We start from the raw sequence: 14,950 nt of genomic DNA, 5'->3' as shown, positions 1-14,950 counted from the left end.
TCAGGAGGAATTTTAGACCATTCCTCTTTACAAACCTGTTTCAGTTCAGTAATATTATTGGGATGTCTGGTGTGAACTGCTCTCTTGAGGTCATGCCACAGCATCTGAATCGGGTTGAGGTCAGGACTCTGACTGGGCCACTCGAGAAGGCGTATTTTCTTCTGTTGAAGCCATTCTATTGTTGATTTACTTCTGTGTTTTGGGTCATTGTCCTCTTGCATCACCCAACTTCTGTTGAGCTTCAATTGGCAGACAGACAGCCTAACATTCTCCTGCAAAATAGCTTGATAAACTTGGGAATGCATTTTTCTGTCGATGATAGCAAGCTGTCCAGACCCTGAGGCAGAAAAGCAGCCCCAAACCATGATGCTCCCTCCACCATATTTTACAGTTGGGATGAGGTTGATGTTGGTGTGCTGTGTGTTTTTTTTTCTCCACACAGTGGTGTGTGTTCCTTCCAAACAACTCAACTGGGGCGGCAGGTAGCCTAGTGGTTAGAGTGTTGGGCCAGTAACTGAAAGGTTGCTAGATTGAATCCCTGAGCTGACAAGGTAAAAATCTGTCATTCTGCCCCTAAACAAGGCACTTAACCCACTGTTCCTAGACTGTCATTATAAATAAGAATTTGTTCTTAACTGACTTGCCTGGTTAGTTAAATAAAAAACTGTAGGTTCATCTGTCCACATAATATTTTGCCAGTAGCGCTGTGGAACATCCAGGTGCACTTTTTCAAACTTCAGACGTGCAGCAATGTTTCTTTTGGACACCAGTGGCTTCTTCCGTGGTGTCCTCCCATGAACACCACTCTTATTTAGTGTTTTACGTATTGTAGACTCGTCAACGAAGATGTTAGCATGTTCCAAAGATTTCTGTAAGTCTTTAGCTGACACCCTAGGATTCTTCTTAACTTCATTGAGCCTTCTGCGCTGTGCTCTTGCAGTCATCTTTGCAGGACGGCCATTCCTAAGGAGAATAGCAACAGTGCTGAACTTTCTCCATTTCTAGGCAATTTGTCTTACCGTGGACTGATGAACATCAAGGCTTTTAGAGATACTTTTATAACCCTTTCCAGCTTTATGCAAGTCAACAATTCTTAATCTTAGGTTTTTTATAGGGCAAGGCAGGACTAACCAACATCTCTAATCTCATCGCATTGATTGGACTCCAGGTTACCTGACTCCTGACTCCAATTGGCTTTTGGAGAAGTCATTAGGTTCACATACTTTTTCCAACTTACAGTGTGAATGTTCAAATGACGTATTCAATATAAACAAGAAAAATACAATAACTAGTTTAAGCACACTGTTTGTCTGCTGTTGTGACTTAGATGAAGATCAGATTAAATTTTATGACACATTTATGCAGAAATCCAGGTAATTTTGAAGGGTTCACATACTTTTTCTTGCCACTGTAATTGAGGTGGATACTGTATGTAGATATAGGTAGGGGTAAAGTGACTATGCAACAGGATAGATAATAAACAGAAGCAGCAGTGTATGTGATGAGACAAAAGAGTTAGTGCAAAAAGAGTCAATGCAGATAGTCCGGGTAGCTTTCTGGTTAACTATTTAGCAGTCTTATGGCTTGGGGGTAGAAGCTGTTCAGGGTCCTGCTGGTTCCATACTTGGTGCGTCGGTACCGCTTTTGATGTGAACCCCTCTCAACCCTCTCCACTACATCCCCATCAATGTGGATGGGGGCGTGCTCGCCCCTCTGTTTTCTATAGTCTACGATCAACTCCGTTGTCTTGCTGACGTTGAGGGAGAAGTTGTTGTCCTGGCACCACACTGCCAGGTCACTGACATCCTCCCTATAGGCTGCCTCATCGACGTCAGTGATCAGGCCTATGACCGTTGTGTTGTCAGCAAACTTAATGATGGTGTTAAAGTCATGAGCAGCCATGCAGTCATTGGTGAACAGGGAATGTTGAGGGTCAGCGTTTATCATGATTTTCTCAAAAATGGTTTGTGATACAAAGGTAAAAAGCATGTCAAACATCCTTCCTCCTAATGAAGTTTCTATGTGAGAATTGAGAGAACAATCTGAGATATAAAAATATATATTCGGGCTACGCTGGCATGGAATCCCCCAAGGACCTTCATTTAGATACACTATGGAAGTGTATTTTCTTGTCACGTCCTGACCATAGAGAGCCTTTATTTTCTATGCTGGAGTAGGTCAGAGCGTGACTGGGGGGTTAGTCTAGTTTATATTTTCTACGTGGGGTTCTAGGTTGTTTTTTCTATGTTTTTTTTTTATGATTCCCAATTAGAGGCTATCTAGAAGACCCAGTAAGCAAAATGACGTTGAAAAGACATCTAAAAGACATATTTTCCAGACGTTGAAATCAGGTTCATTTTAGGCTCTGAATTAAAGTTGAAACTACATTTCTAGACATCTATGTTTTGGCCAAATCAAGGCTGGTCCAGACCGGTCAAAATCTGAACAAACATAGACGTCTGCACCAAAAAAACATGTCCAAAAGGCATCAGTGTCGTCCCGTGTTTACTGAAGTATAGCCTACAGTGTCACCTGAAATGTTACTTTATGAATGCCCATCCATGTGTGCAAGAGGCATCACTACAGTCCCTGGTTTGATTCCATGCTGTATCACATCTGGCTGTGATTGGGAGTCCCATAGAGCACCGCCCAGTGTAGTCTGGGGTAGGCCATCATTGTAAATAAGAATTTGTTCTTTACTGACATGCCTAGTTAAAAAAAAAAATGTGGTAGGCCCACTGCTTTTAACACTTGCTGTTGCATTGGATTTATTAGTCCTGATTTCTGTAATTAATACATTTGTCTATTTAAACTCAGAATATCAGCTACCCAACTTTATCAGGAGTTATCCTGAGCCTATTTGCAATGCATTTACACAGCGGGAAATGCAGAAGTATTTTATTTTTCGTTATGATCAGGATACAAACTTGAAACACTGATCATGACAATTTAGCCCACCGGATTAAGCTCATGGATAGCACTTGTAGCCTGATTGACTATTATATATTTTCCACTTTACTTTGACCTGTCCTATTTTTAGGATATTTGGTTTGTTAATAACATGACAACGCATTTTGTATTTGATTGGGCGCCATTTAGGTGAGGCTATTTGATCGGAGAAATATGCACGATGTAAAAACGTTCCATCTCATTAAGTGTAAAACGTATCATCACTGTCATACATTTTATATCCAGCGTGTATGCTACAGAAAATGCCACACATTTCTACTACACGATTTATTTTGGAGGATTTTTTTTTTACAGAATGTTGGTGGAGTGCCGCTGCGATTCATCTCTCCAACATCACCCTGGAAAAGCGCGCTGGGAATGGACAAGATAAATATCTTGCATCCCTGCCTTTGACAAAGCTTATCACAGGGCGGAATCAGCAGTCACCTAAAAAGCCCATATGCCAATGGTTGAGAGAGAAATTGTCATTGTTTTGGGGCAGTATTATGTGAGGTTTTGTGTTGTTGGAGGTGCGCCTTGGACAGTAGCTCAGAAAATGCCGCACTCGTCAATCTGCGGTGATAGGCAGCCGCCTCCTGCCTAATGAGCGGGCGGGCCCTGCCACCAGGTGTCACATTTTCCCTACTTGACTTCGGTGAGTAGCCCACCTTTTGTTGAGGAGGGAGGGATCATTCACGAGTTTACTGAAAGTATGTGATTATTTTTTTGGCAACAGACTCGCAGAGTAGGCTAGTCCAAGCATAACGTTGTCTTCAATTTTTCTCATGTCATTGTATTCGTTAATTTCGGCTCTTGAGCTCCAAAAGGTACATTGCTCTGACGCACTCGAGGATGAATGGAGAAAGTAAGCAAAACGACCCCAGGTACTCAAGAAACTGGACTCGGCTACTCATCGGTGGATAACTTTACACTTTAATCCATGTCGTGCTTAGTCTTTGTGCTTTTTTTTAACTGCACATAACTCTCCTAATTCTTAAACATGTCTGAAGAAGATACCGATATTCCTAAGGAGTTGCTGGGTAAGAAACTTTTTAACATTAATGTAATTTATTTGGCCTAAAATGAACGTTACTACTCTTGCATTGAACATGTTTATTTTAAATTGCTCAACGACTATGGGGGGGATAAACATGATATGTCAGCTGTTTCTCAAAGTTTCGAGCTCCACCTGATTGCCACATACATTTGTACACAAAGTTGGAGAGAAGAAATGGAGCTGCTGTTCTCTTCTCTTGAGAAATTCCCCCAGAGTGTGATGATACCATTGGGATGACACATGCCTCCTCTAGGATAGACCAATGTATGGATAAACCATTGTCATACTACGCAAAGCACAGGACATACAACAAGCACAGACAGCCATATGATATTTCTTTCTCAGTTTTCCTCACAGTTCTTTCAAAATGTTACATTTTTCTTTTGAGAATGGACACTGATCAAGTTATGGAACCATCATGAAAACAACTGCAAAAACTGTTTTCAGACATTAGTTTCAGAGAACTGTGGATGCATAAATAGATGTCCAAAATTGGCAGTCTGGGCCATGTTTGGAAATCTCCCTGTCTGTAAATGTTCTGATCTGAGTTGATGACCTCATGTCCAGAGAGTGATGTAATCCAGAGTTTCCCCCACTCTTGCCAGGATTCCCTGAAGAAAAACAAGACTACAAAAAATTTGAGGTGCCTCACCTAAACAGATCAGTCCCTCCCTCAGCTGGTTTCCTGGTTGGCATCTGGCTTCCCTTTTTAATATAAAATTGACAACGGAATCATGAAACCTGTAAGAGGCAGACGCTGGTTAAAGCTGTGTTTGGTACAAAATTAAGCAATAAAATGACTCTGACTGCTATTCCATGGGAGAAGAAAGTGCACAAATGTTGAATTGCTAACCTCCCTAGCACTACCATATGGCCTGGGGGAAACCACTACCATATGGCCTGGGGGAAACCCACTGTCTATGGACTGTGGTATTTTCAATACTTATGAGTTTCTTTTTGAGTAGTGGTTACAAAACTGGCCTTAGGTCCACTGTTGATACATCTGTTAAAAACAGCTCAATGCAGGCAAAGTGAATCCTAAGTTGGGTTTTATTTCCTATCAAAAAGCATTTCTGCTTCTGTTATTAATGGTTTCCCAGGCCAAGCATGAGTTATTTAGGATTTTGTAAAGGCCTCCAATAAGCCTACATGCAGTAGAGGAAACGATAGCGTGATTGTATCAATCTTCCAATTTGTTCCTCCTAGAGAGTCTGAGAGATGCCGTGGGAAGGAAGATCAAGCTCACCCTGAAGAAGAGGTTGAAACTGGAGGTCAAAGGTGACAAACTGGAGAACCGAGTTCTGGTAAGACATCAGGCCTGCATTCTAGGCTCCCATTATAATTGGTTTCTCATTGTGCAGTTCTCTAAATGTAGCGTTAAATATGCAGACACAACACAACCCTTCTATGTAGGAGAACATCATCTTGTCATTCTGAGCAACCCAGTGTTTGTAATTTTAAATGTTACAGGATGAGCCTCCACAACTGTCTAATTTTTGTTAGCAACTTCAGAGCACTTTCAAAAGAGCGCCAAAACTTATTGTGTTTCAATTGGAATATCAGTTGCCTCCATCAAACCCAAGGAAGACCAGAGACCCGTCGGCCTCTTTCCAAACTAAATTCTTTATAAGGTGTTGCAAGCTGATCTTCTTTATCCCTAAGCCCTGGGCCATTAGGCATCGAATGGAAGAAAACAGACTAATACATTTTATTTGCACCTTTCAAAATACCCAAGAACATTTACAGAATAAGAAACACTCTTTTTCATTTTCCGTTGTAAAAGGTTTTCCATTGCATGCCCTAATGAACACAGCCCTGTATAGACACTATTCAGTCTCACCTCATACTTAGCAACTTCATCATCCTTTAACCCTTTCCTCTAAGCCGTGGGCCAGAAAAGACATGAAAAGCATCAGACCCAACTTTCAAAAGACATTTGCGTCCTCAGTATCAGTGTATTATTGTGTAAGAGGAAGAACAATGGATAAAGTGGTGTGGGAGTAGGCCTATTATTGGATATGGGCCTATCTTGTTTCATGTAACTGCATGTCTCTAAACCCTGTGTGTGTGTGTGGAATATTACTCAGCAGACAACGTATAACAGTGTGTGTGGATTTAAAAAACTAAGCTTCTTGGATGCTCTTGGCATGCTAATGTTTGCTGTACCACCCTCAAGAGTAAAAAGACAAGAACAAGGTTCTGTTTTAATTGTAGAACATGTGCAGCTGACTAGCTTTGGGAGATACTCTGAAACGCCTATGTGTTTCCTAGTTCATAAAAAGGACAAATGTTGGCAACTGATTGTAAACACATAGTATAATGAGGATATAACTGACTTGTTACTCTAAATACACATCCTCAACTCATGAAACTATGCCATTTTCACATTTGAAGGCATATCATTTTTGGAAAGTTGTCCTTCCATAGAGTTCAGTGTAAAATGGGCACATTGTTGGTTCTGGGGGCCTATTGGACACGGTGTAGGCTCTGGGTGCTTATTTTCTTTGTAAAGTTCTACAATTTGGTGGCATGTATGTTCACTGTCTCCTGTCTTGACTTGACACAGCACTTCCCCACAGGTGACTGAGCGCATCAGACACTGATTAACACCGCCCACCACATTGGCACATTCCTAGGCCTTGCGAGAATTGGGATTGTAAATTCATCCGCCAAACTCAGTGGTCAAAATTGGGTTGAGCTGTCTTTATTTTTTAAGACACAATGGATAAGTGGGTCTTACCTGTAAGAATTATTATGGGATTGTGAAATGTATGTGTCTACGTGTGCATGATTAGTGTGTGTGTGTGAACATGCAATACCCCTCCCCCCTTTTACACCTGTGATACTTGAAAATAAAATACAAATCTGAAAAAGGTTGTCCAGAGCAGAGAGGGGCGGGGTCTCCTGCCTCACACCCAGCCATTGGCTCACTAAGCCACTCTCAATGCTCATATTTGGCCTTGTGTTACTTCACTCCAAAAACCCACATACCACAGCTATCTGATCCACAGACAGTTCTCTCTTTCTCCTCTTGACTATAACTGTGTATTCACCTGTAGCATGATACTTTTGCATGTCTCTAGAAATGAGTTAGCTACCACAGTGTGATTTCAATTGAGTTTGCTCCAGTGTCTTTAAGAATAGAAAGGTTTAACACACAGAATCTATAGTAAAAACAAGAGACCATGTTCTTTACGTGTGTCCCAACTCTAGGTCTCTTTCACTTGGCTCTACAGTTGATATTTAAATTTCTTCTAGACAATAACAGCTGCAAACCGCTGGTGGAAAGGCTTAGTACTGTAACTCTGTCCAGTTCTAGTTGTAACAGAAGTCAACAACTGTACGTCTCTGATCTGTCTCGCTCTCCTACAGGCTTTGGCATCCCATCGGGTCTTTCTGCTTACTGCAAGGGTCCCTGCCAAGGTAAGGAGAAGTGTGCCGTGTGTGCGAGGTGAGACGGCGTACATGCACATGTGAGTGTTTGAATGTGTGTTACTGTATATCCTGATCTTCCTATGTCTCAAATAGCTGCGTCCCACAGAAGCTTAAACATTAGTTTACTAGTGTGCTACATTTGTGCATAGTGCTACGGAAGTTAACATCAATATTACTCAAGGCCATTTAAGTTCTTGTAAAGTTGAAATCGCTGCAACTCCCTTTTATGTACTACGTAATGATGACAGACAGGGAATTCACTCCATTACGACACATAGTGAGTGGGGTGACTTCTGTCTGGATGAATTGAGGATACCTCAATTAGACTGACTGTCTTCCTCCCGCCCCCAGTCATCCATGATGGTCCTCCTTGGGAATGTTTGGTTAGTCTATCTCCAAGCGTGCTCCTGCTTGTTTTGGAGGAGTGTTTCTGGAATTCTCTCTGGTACAGTTGCTGGCCCAAGGAGCAAGTCTCTGCAGATCTCTCCCCTATTTCTGTTGAATTTTTTTGACTCTCTCCCTTTAAGGTTTTAGGTTTTTCAGAAAGCATAGACTGTTTTTCTTTCCCACAGGCTGTGTTCACAGCTGCATTGTGGGTAAACATATCAGATGTCATGGCATATGGTGGGACCTGCTCACTTGTGCCAGGCGGAAATATACTGGTTAACGAATACCAGTAACTGCAATCTTTGGACTGTGCATTTCATGAATGTGATTAATTACAAATACAGTGCCTTCAGAAAGTATTCACACCCCTTGACTTTTCCCAAATTTTGTTGTGTACAAAGTGGGATTAAAATAGTTTTGTCAACGATATACACAAAATATATCAAAAGTGAAAGTGGATGAACAATTCTAAAATTTGTGTTTTATTTTTCAGAAATTCATTATCTTGATTTGATAAGTATTCAAACCCCTGAGTCAACACATGTTAGAATCACCTTTGGCAGCAATTACAGCTGTGAGTCTTTCTGGGTAAGTCTAAGAGCTTTGCACAACTGGATTGTACAATATTTGCACAACTGGATTGTACAATATTTGCACATGATTCTTAAATAATTCTTTAAGCTCTGTGAAGTTACTTGTTGATCATTGCTAGACAGCCATTTTCAAGTCTTGCCGTAGATTTTCAAGCCAGTTGAAATCCAAACTGTAACTAGGCCACTCAGGAACAGTCCATGTCATCTTGGTAAGAAGTACTGTTATTGACCTGCTGAAAGATGAATTTGTCTCCCAGTGTCTGTTGGAAAGCAGACTGAACCAGGATTTCCTCTTGAATTTTGCCTGTGCTTAGCTCTCATCTCAGTTTATTTTTATTGTTAAAAAAACTCCCTGGGTATGCTTGTCGATGACAACTGAGGGTCCGCCTCTCAACGTCTCGCCGATCCCTTTCCTTCGCTGACCAAAAAGGGACATCGTCTTCCAGCTGATGGCAACTCGAGTCTCCCCGCTTTATTTCTGCCTCATGCACAAATTCATGTTGTTACTCTGATGAACAGCATCAACTTTGCTATAGCTTTATTTTACGCCTGCTACGTTATTGCAGACACAGTGATCTGAGCCATCCCATTGGCCAGCGGTAGGCTGATGGTGCACTTTATTTGCTCTCCGTGCCCCCTGGGAAGACCATTCAGACACATGAAATGGTTAAAAATTGGAACACTTCTATCTGTCGTGCAGGGCAGATGAATCGGGTGCACCTACCGCCAACAGCAGTAGGCATGGGAACGCAAGGCTTTATCATTGTTTTTTATTTTTTTGGAGACCATTGCTGTACAGACATCTTTCTTTTCACTATGTCAATTAGGTTAGTTGTGATCAATGTTGTGATCCATTCTCAGTTTTCTCATATATTACAGCTCTTAAACTCTGTTTTTAAGTCATCATTGGCCTCATGGTGAAATCCCAGAGCGGTGTCCTTCCTCCCGGGCAACTGAGTTTGGAAGGACGACTGTATCTTTGTAGAGACTGGGTGTATTGATATACCATCCTAAGTGTAATTAATACCCTCACCATGCTCAAAGAGATATTCAATGTAGGCTTTTAATTGTTTATATTTTTTTAACCAATCTACCAATAGGTGCTCTTCTTTGAGGAATTGGAAAAGCTCCCTGGTCTTTGTGGTTGAATCTGTGTTTGAAATTCACTGCTTGACTGAGGGACCTTAGAATTAATTATCTGTATGCATGGAGTACAGAGATGATGTAGTCATTCAAAAATCTTGTAAAACACTTATTGCACACTGTGAGTCCATGCATCTTATGTGACTAGTTGAGCAAATGTTTACTCCTGAACTTATTTAGGCTTGCCATAACAAAAGGGTTGAATACTTACTGACTCAAGACATTTCAGCTTTTGATTTTTAATTCATTTGTAACAATTTCTAAAAACACAATTTCGCTGAAAACATTATGTGGTAGTGTGTGTGTAGGCCATTGACAAATCTAAATGTAATCCATTTTCAATTCAAGCAGTGTAACAACAAAATGTGGAAAAAGTCAAGGGGTGTGAATACTTTCTGAAGCTACTTCTTCAATTACTAGTCATTAAAACCCATGCACTTAAAAACAAATTAAAGTTACACTATTTGCAGAGCCCTACAAGTATTCATGCTAATTCCTCTTTCGGGTGTATTTTAGTCTTCTACTCGTAACATCTGGAAAGGTGAAACCCCTGAGGTGATTTTTGGTAACACTAGGCTACATGCTTATTATAAGTTATACATAAAGTATTATAGCTGCAGGCTAAAGTTTTAGCATTTAGTTTTCCTGTATCCTTGAAAGAAGTCATTTTATGATGGTGTTTGGATTATTATACGCTCGGTGTATGACAGAGGCTCAGTTTGTCCTGGGAGTAAAATCTTGCCCTTGGAGTTTTGTGTGCCGAGCAAAGACACTGGAGGGATTTAACAGCTGGAGGGGGAGGTTTTTCTTTCCTCCTTCAGCCTGGGCCTCTAGCGTCAGAAAGATAGCAGCTCTGGATTAGTTTGACCTCCTCTCTCTCTCTCCCCTGTCATCCTGCCAGTTGTGGGTGAGTGGGTGGGGGGCTGTATTGGGGTTTGTCCATCTACACTATATATACAAAGGTTTGTGGACACCCTTTCAAATTATTGGATTTGGCTGTTTCAGCCACACCCATTGCTGATGTGTACAAAATTGAGCACACAGCCATGCAATCTCCATAGACAAACATTGTCAGTAGAATATCCTTACTGAAGTGCTCTGTGACTTTTAGCATGGCACCGTCCTAGGATGAGTTCCAAACTGCCTCTGGAAGCAACATCTGCACAAGAACTGTTCGTCGGGAGCTTCATGAAATGGGTTTCCAAGGCCGAGGATCACCATGCGCAATGCCAGGCGATGGCTGGAGTGGTGTAATGCTCGCCGCCATTGGACTCTGGAGCAGTGGGAACGTGTTCTCTGGAGTGATGAATCATGCTTCGCCATCTGGCAGTCTGACGGACGAATCTGGGTTTGGCGGATGCCAGGAGAATCTGCCCCAATGCATAGTGCCAACTGTAAAGTTTGGTGGGGGAGAAATAATGGTCTGGGCTGCTTTTCATGGTTCGGAGTAGGCCACCTAGTTCCAGTGAAGGAAAATCTTAATGCTACAGCATAAAATACATTCTAGACGATTCTGTGCTTCCAACTTTGTAGCAACAGCTTGGGGAACGCCTTTTCCTGTTTCAGCATGACAATGCCCCCGTGCACGAAGCCGAGGTCCATGCAGAAATGGTTTGTCGAGATCAGTGTAGAAGAACTTGACTGGCCTGCACAGAGCCCTGACCTCAACGCCATCGAACCTCTTTGGGATGAATTTGAACACTGACTGTGAGCCAGGCCTAATCACCCAACATCAGTGCCCGACCTCAGTAATGCTCTTGTGGCTAAATGCTGCGGAGACTTGCTTCCATTGTTCCAACATCTAGTGGAAAACCTTCCAAGAAGAGTGGAGTCTGTTATAGAAGCAAAGGGGGGGCCAACTCTATATTAATGGTCATGCTTTTGGAATGAATGTCCACATACTTTTGATAATGTTGTCTATCTCAGTGTCTTTATGACTTTGTCTCTTTTTTGTGTGTGTGTTGGCCTTTTATAGCTGTGAAAGAGAAAGTGGACATGTGTGCTTCACATGTTTTTGATTTTATCAATGTGTTTTCCAACATTTTGATTCCATACCTTTTTCATTTTTAGAGTATAGTACAGATTTTTGTTGTTGTGTGGTTTCAGATTGAACAGACCTTCAATTACCTAGATATACAGGGGATCATTAGTAACAAGCCCACTCAGGTAAGATAGTCCTGGCTTTAAACATTAAACAACTTCTGTTGAAACCAAACATGTTACAGACAGTATCAGTTGACACTGTGTTGCTCCCCCTACAGTTGTTGTTGGAGTATGACCGAGGCCAGCTGTCCCTGAAGCTTGGCTCTGTGGAGGATGTGGATGAGGTGGTGGCCCACATTGGGAGCTGTCTACACAGAATCTGTCCAGGCCTCTCTCCAGCGTAGGTCCCCTCTACTTTGTCACGCTCTCTTTTTTTACTTTCTTTATTGTCACTTCATTATTCTTTTACCCATACAAGCACTTACATTAGTGAGTCACTCATTCACTCGCTTGCGTGCTCATTCACTCGCTTGCGTGCTCATTCACTTGCGTGCTCATTCACTCGCGTGCTCATTCACTCGCTTGCGTGCTCATTCACGTCCTCAGTCGGACTGTCACCCACTCTCACTTTACTCATGTCCGACCTGCTAAAGTGACAGTGTGTGTTTTGTCCTCTGGGCTGACATGATAGTGACAGAAGTCGACATGGTAAAGTGACCGTTTGTGGTGTGTCCCCTGCACTGTGAAAGGAAGGCGATGAAGAAGTTGACCCTGAAGCCTCCTGAGAGGATGGCCGCCCTACAGTCTCTCTGGGAGGACCAGGCCACCACAGACCTAGGGCCGTGTGGTAACGTTATAATATAATATAATATAATACATATTTCACAAAAATCCCAACTGTAACAGTTGACTTTCTGTATTCACCTCTCTCATTCTCTCCTAGGTGGTTTCTCCCACATGTACTGGTGTCTCTGTGACCAGCTGAGTCTGCCATTCAGAGAGGAGGTGCAGTGGGTTAGTAGATTTCTCTTTCCATTTCATTTACTATTGCTAATTGATCATAGTGGAACGGGGACAATTTATGGAGGTCCAGTAGCCTGAATATTCTGTTCATGTAGATGGGCATCTGTGCTAACGTTTCTAACATTGTATTTCTTGAAATGCATGTATACTGACCTGGCTTGACATCCTGTGGGTTATATCAGTGCAAATTTTGCCGTTGTTTGAGTTATTCCCATCTTGGTCACGTCTCTCCATGTTGCCCAACAGGATGTGGACACAATCTATCAGACCCAGGACACCAGGGAACTGAACCTGCAGGATTTCGTACATCTTGATAACCGGTAACTTCACTGCTGTCAAATGTACACACAGCGTGAACAACCATGTCTTTTATACCATTCTGTTTTTGATAATCAATGCTATTTACTTCTCCTCCAGAGATTTGGTGGCCATCATTGTGGTCCTGGAGTATAACCAATGGTTCACAAAGCTCTCCACAAAGGACTACAAACTGGTACATTTCATTCTGAACCGTGCTGGTGACCATTTTCCATTTTCTGTTACACTTATGAAGGGAAAAACTATTTGCCATCGTATAGTTCAACATAGGTAAATAAATTGGAGAAACAAGCATCATGCCACTCTTGAAGCGAGGTGGAAGTTAAATAAATTGTGAACACTTTACATTAAGCCTGTACTGAAGGTATATGCATTATGATTAGTGCTGGGCGATTAACTGAAATTTCAGTTAATATAATTTTTAAAAACTAATTGACCAACGTCGGTTCAATTATTTGAATTCCATTTTGTTCTGTTTTTTTTCTTCCAAAGTTTCTCTAGAGATAAATCAGATCAAGCCCGAACTGTGCGATGTAGAAGGGAGTTGTAGTTTTTAACAGGCCAATATTCTAGGTAGTTTCCCACAGAAAACGTCATAATTAACTACTCTGGTCTGTGTGGGGTTGTTTGGGGTTTCTTTTACGCCTGCTATGTTAGGTTAGTATGGGGTAGACATGGAGAGGGAGAAGAAACGGAGAAATGGTTGCTTCACAAGGGATCTCTATCTCAGTGATTTGATAGTTTGTATTCAGCAGTCATAAAAGTGTCAAAACTGCACATTTTAGAGTGGCCTTTTATTCTCCCCAGCAGATGGTGCAACCTGTGCAATGACCATGCTGTTTAATCAGCTTCTTGGTATGCCATGCCTGTCAGGTGGATGGATTATCTTGGCAAAGGAGAAATGCACACGAACAAGGATGTAAACAAATTTTGCACAAATGTGAATGAACTAAGCTTTTGGTGCATATTGAACATGTTGTGCATCTTTTATGGATCTTTTTTATTTCAGCTCATGAAACATGTGACCAACACTTTACATGTTGCATGTTTTTTTCTGTTTTTGAAGAACTACTAAAATAGGGATTTTGTCAGACAGCATAGAGATGAGATGATGACTTGGAATTAAATAAGTCATCAAATAAAACAAATGTAATATATACAACAAATTAAATATTTTATTAAAGTGATAAATGTTGGTTAATAAGTGGTAAGCAGTAATGGGCAGTCACTACCATCATGGGACTTTTATCAATTGTTTTATTGTGTGTTACAGCATTCAACCCACATAAAGCAGACTGTAGTGCATTTGTTTAAAAAATGATTGAAATCGAAAACCCTAAATGTTTAATAATCATGCCGAAATTACCTCAAACACCAATGGCTCAGCACTAATTTAGGATGCAGTTAAAATGCATTGTAAGACTTTCATTAAGTGCTTATTATAATAATAATTATTTATTATATAACTTCCACTGTCCTCTGAGAGTGGCTGAACACGCAATTGTAAAGGGGACACTGTCCACAGCAGGAAGAGGACAGCTGTGTGTGTATAAAGGAGTGTGTGTTCTGGTGGTGGCAGGCAGAGAGGAGGCATGCGGATGAGATGTCAACAAGCGCTTATTAGTCAGGGATGGTGTGACTGCTGCTGATACTTAGTCATAGGAGGTGTGTGTTTGCTCGCACACTGTGTGTGTTTTGGTGAATGTGTCCTTGTGTGTGTTTGCATTTGCGTTCTTGTGTGTTTATGCATTTTAAAGGTTTTACGTTTTTGTACAGTAAGTTAATGCATGTGTTTACACAAGCCTGAGCTTGTTACTATTCACACTGAAGTGTTTGCTTGCAGTCCACAGATGTGTGTGAACAAATTCTGCGAGTTGTGTCCCGCTCCAGTCGCTTAGAGGAGCTGGTTTTAGAGAATGCAGGTCTCAGAAGGTGAGCACTAAGCACTGGTAATAAGCTCTACTGGCTTGATTTTATCCCATACACACACACACACACACACACACACAGATGCGGGTGCAAACACAAAATGCACACACAGTTTCAGAATGAATCATGCTCT

General features: G+C 41.5%; 1 protein-coding gene across 2 annotated transcripts in view; it reads left to right on the top strand.

The window, feature by feature from the left end:
• The first annotated feature begins 3,660 nt into the window (after positions 1-3,660).
• The window catches only part of LOC135549935 (F-actin-uncapping protein LRRC16A-like), a 29,110-nt gene continuing 17,820 nt past the window's right edge, over positions 3,661-14,950 (top strand). Inside the window, exons 1-10 of one of the 2 annotated variants that reach the window (XM_064980334.1) lie at positions 3,661-3,989; positions 5,213-5,310; positions 7,379-7,429; positions 11,671-11,730; positions 11,826-11,947; positions 12,297-12,394; positions 12,491-12,561; positions 12,817-12,890; positions 12,988-13,063; positions 14,732-14,820. In XM_064980334.1, the coding sequence (XP_064836406.1) occupies positions 3,950-3,989; positions 5,213-5,310; positions 7,379-7,429; positions 11,671-11,730; positions 11,826-11,947; positions 12,297-12,394; positions 12,491-12,561; positions 12,817-12,890; positions 12,988-13,063; positions 14,732-14,820 (779 nt within the window). In that variant the 5' untranslated portion in view covers positions 3,661-3,949. Of the gene's footprint in view, positions 3,990-5,212; positions 5,311-7,378; positions 7,430-11,670; positions 11,731-11,825; positions 11,948-12,296; positions 12,395-12,490; positions 12,562-12,816; positions 12,891-12,987; positions 13,064-14,731; positions 14,821-14,950 lie in introns of those variants that run through there. The other variant, XM_064980335.1, reaches the window with a different exon arrangement.

This window comes from Oncorhynchus masou, chromosome 12 (genome assembly GCF_036934945.1).
Source record: "Oncorhynchus masou masou isolate Uvic2021 chromosome 12, UVic_Omas_1.1, whole genome shotgun sequence".
Lineage (NCBI taxonomy): Eukaryota > Metazoa > Chordata > Actinopteri > Salmoniformes > Salmonidae > Oncorhynchus > Oncorhynchus masou.
This window is presented reverse-complemented; position numbering and strand designations above follow the sequence as displayed.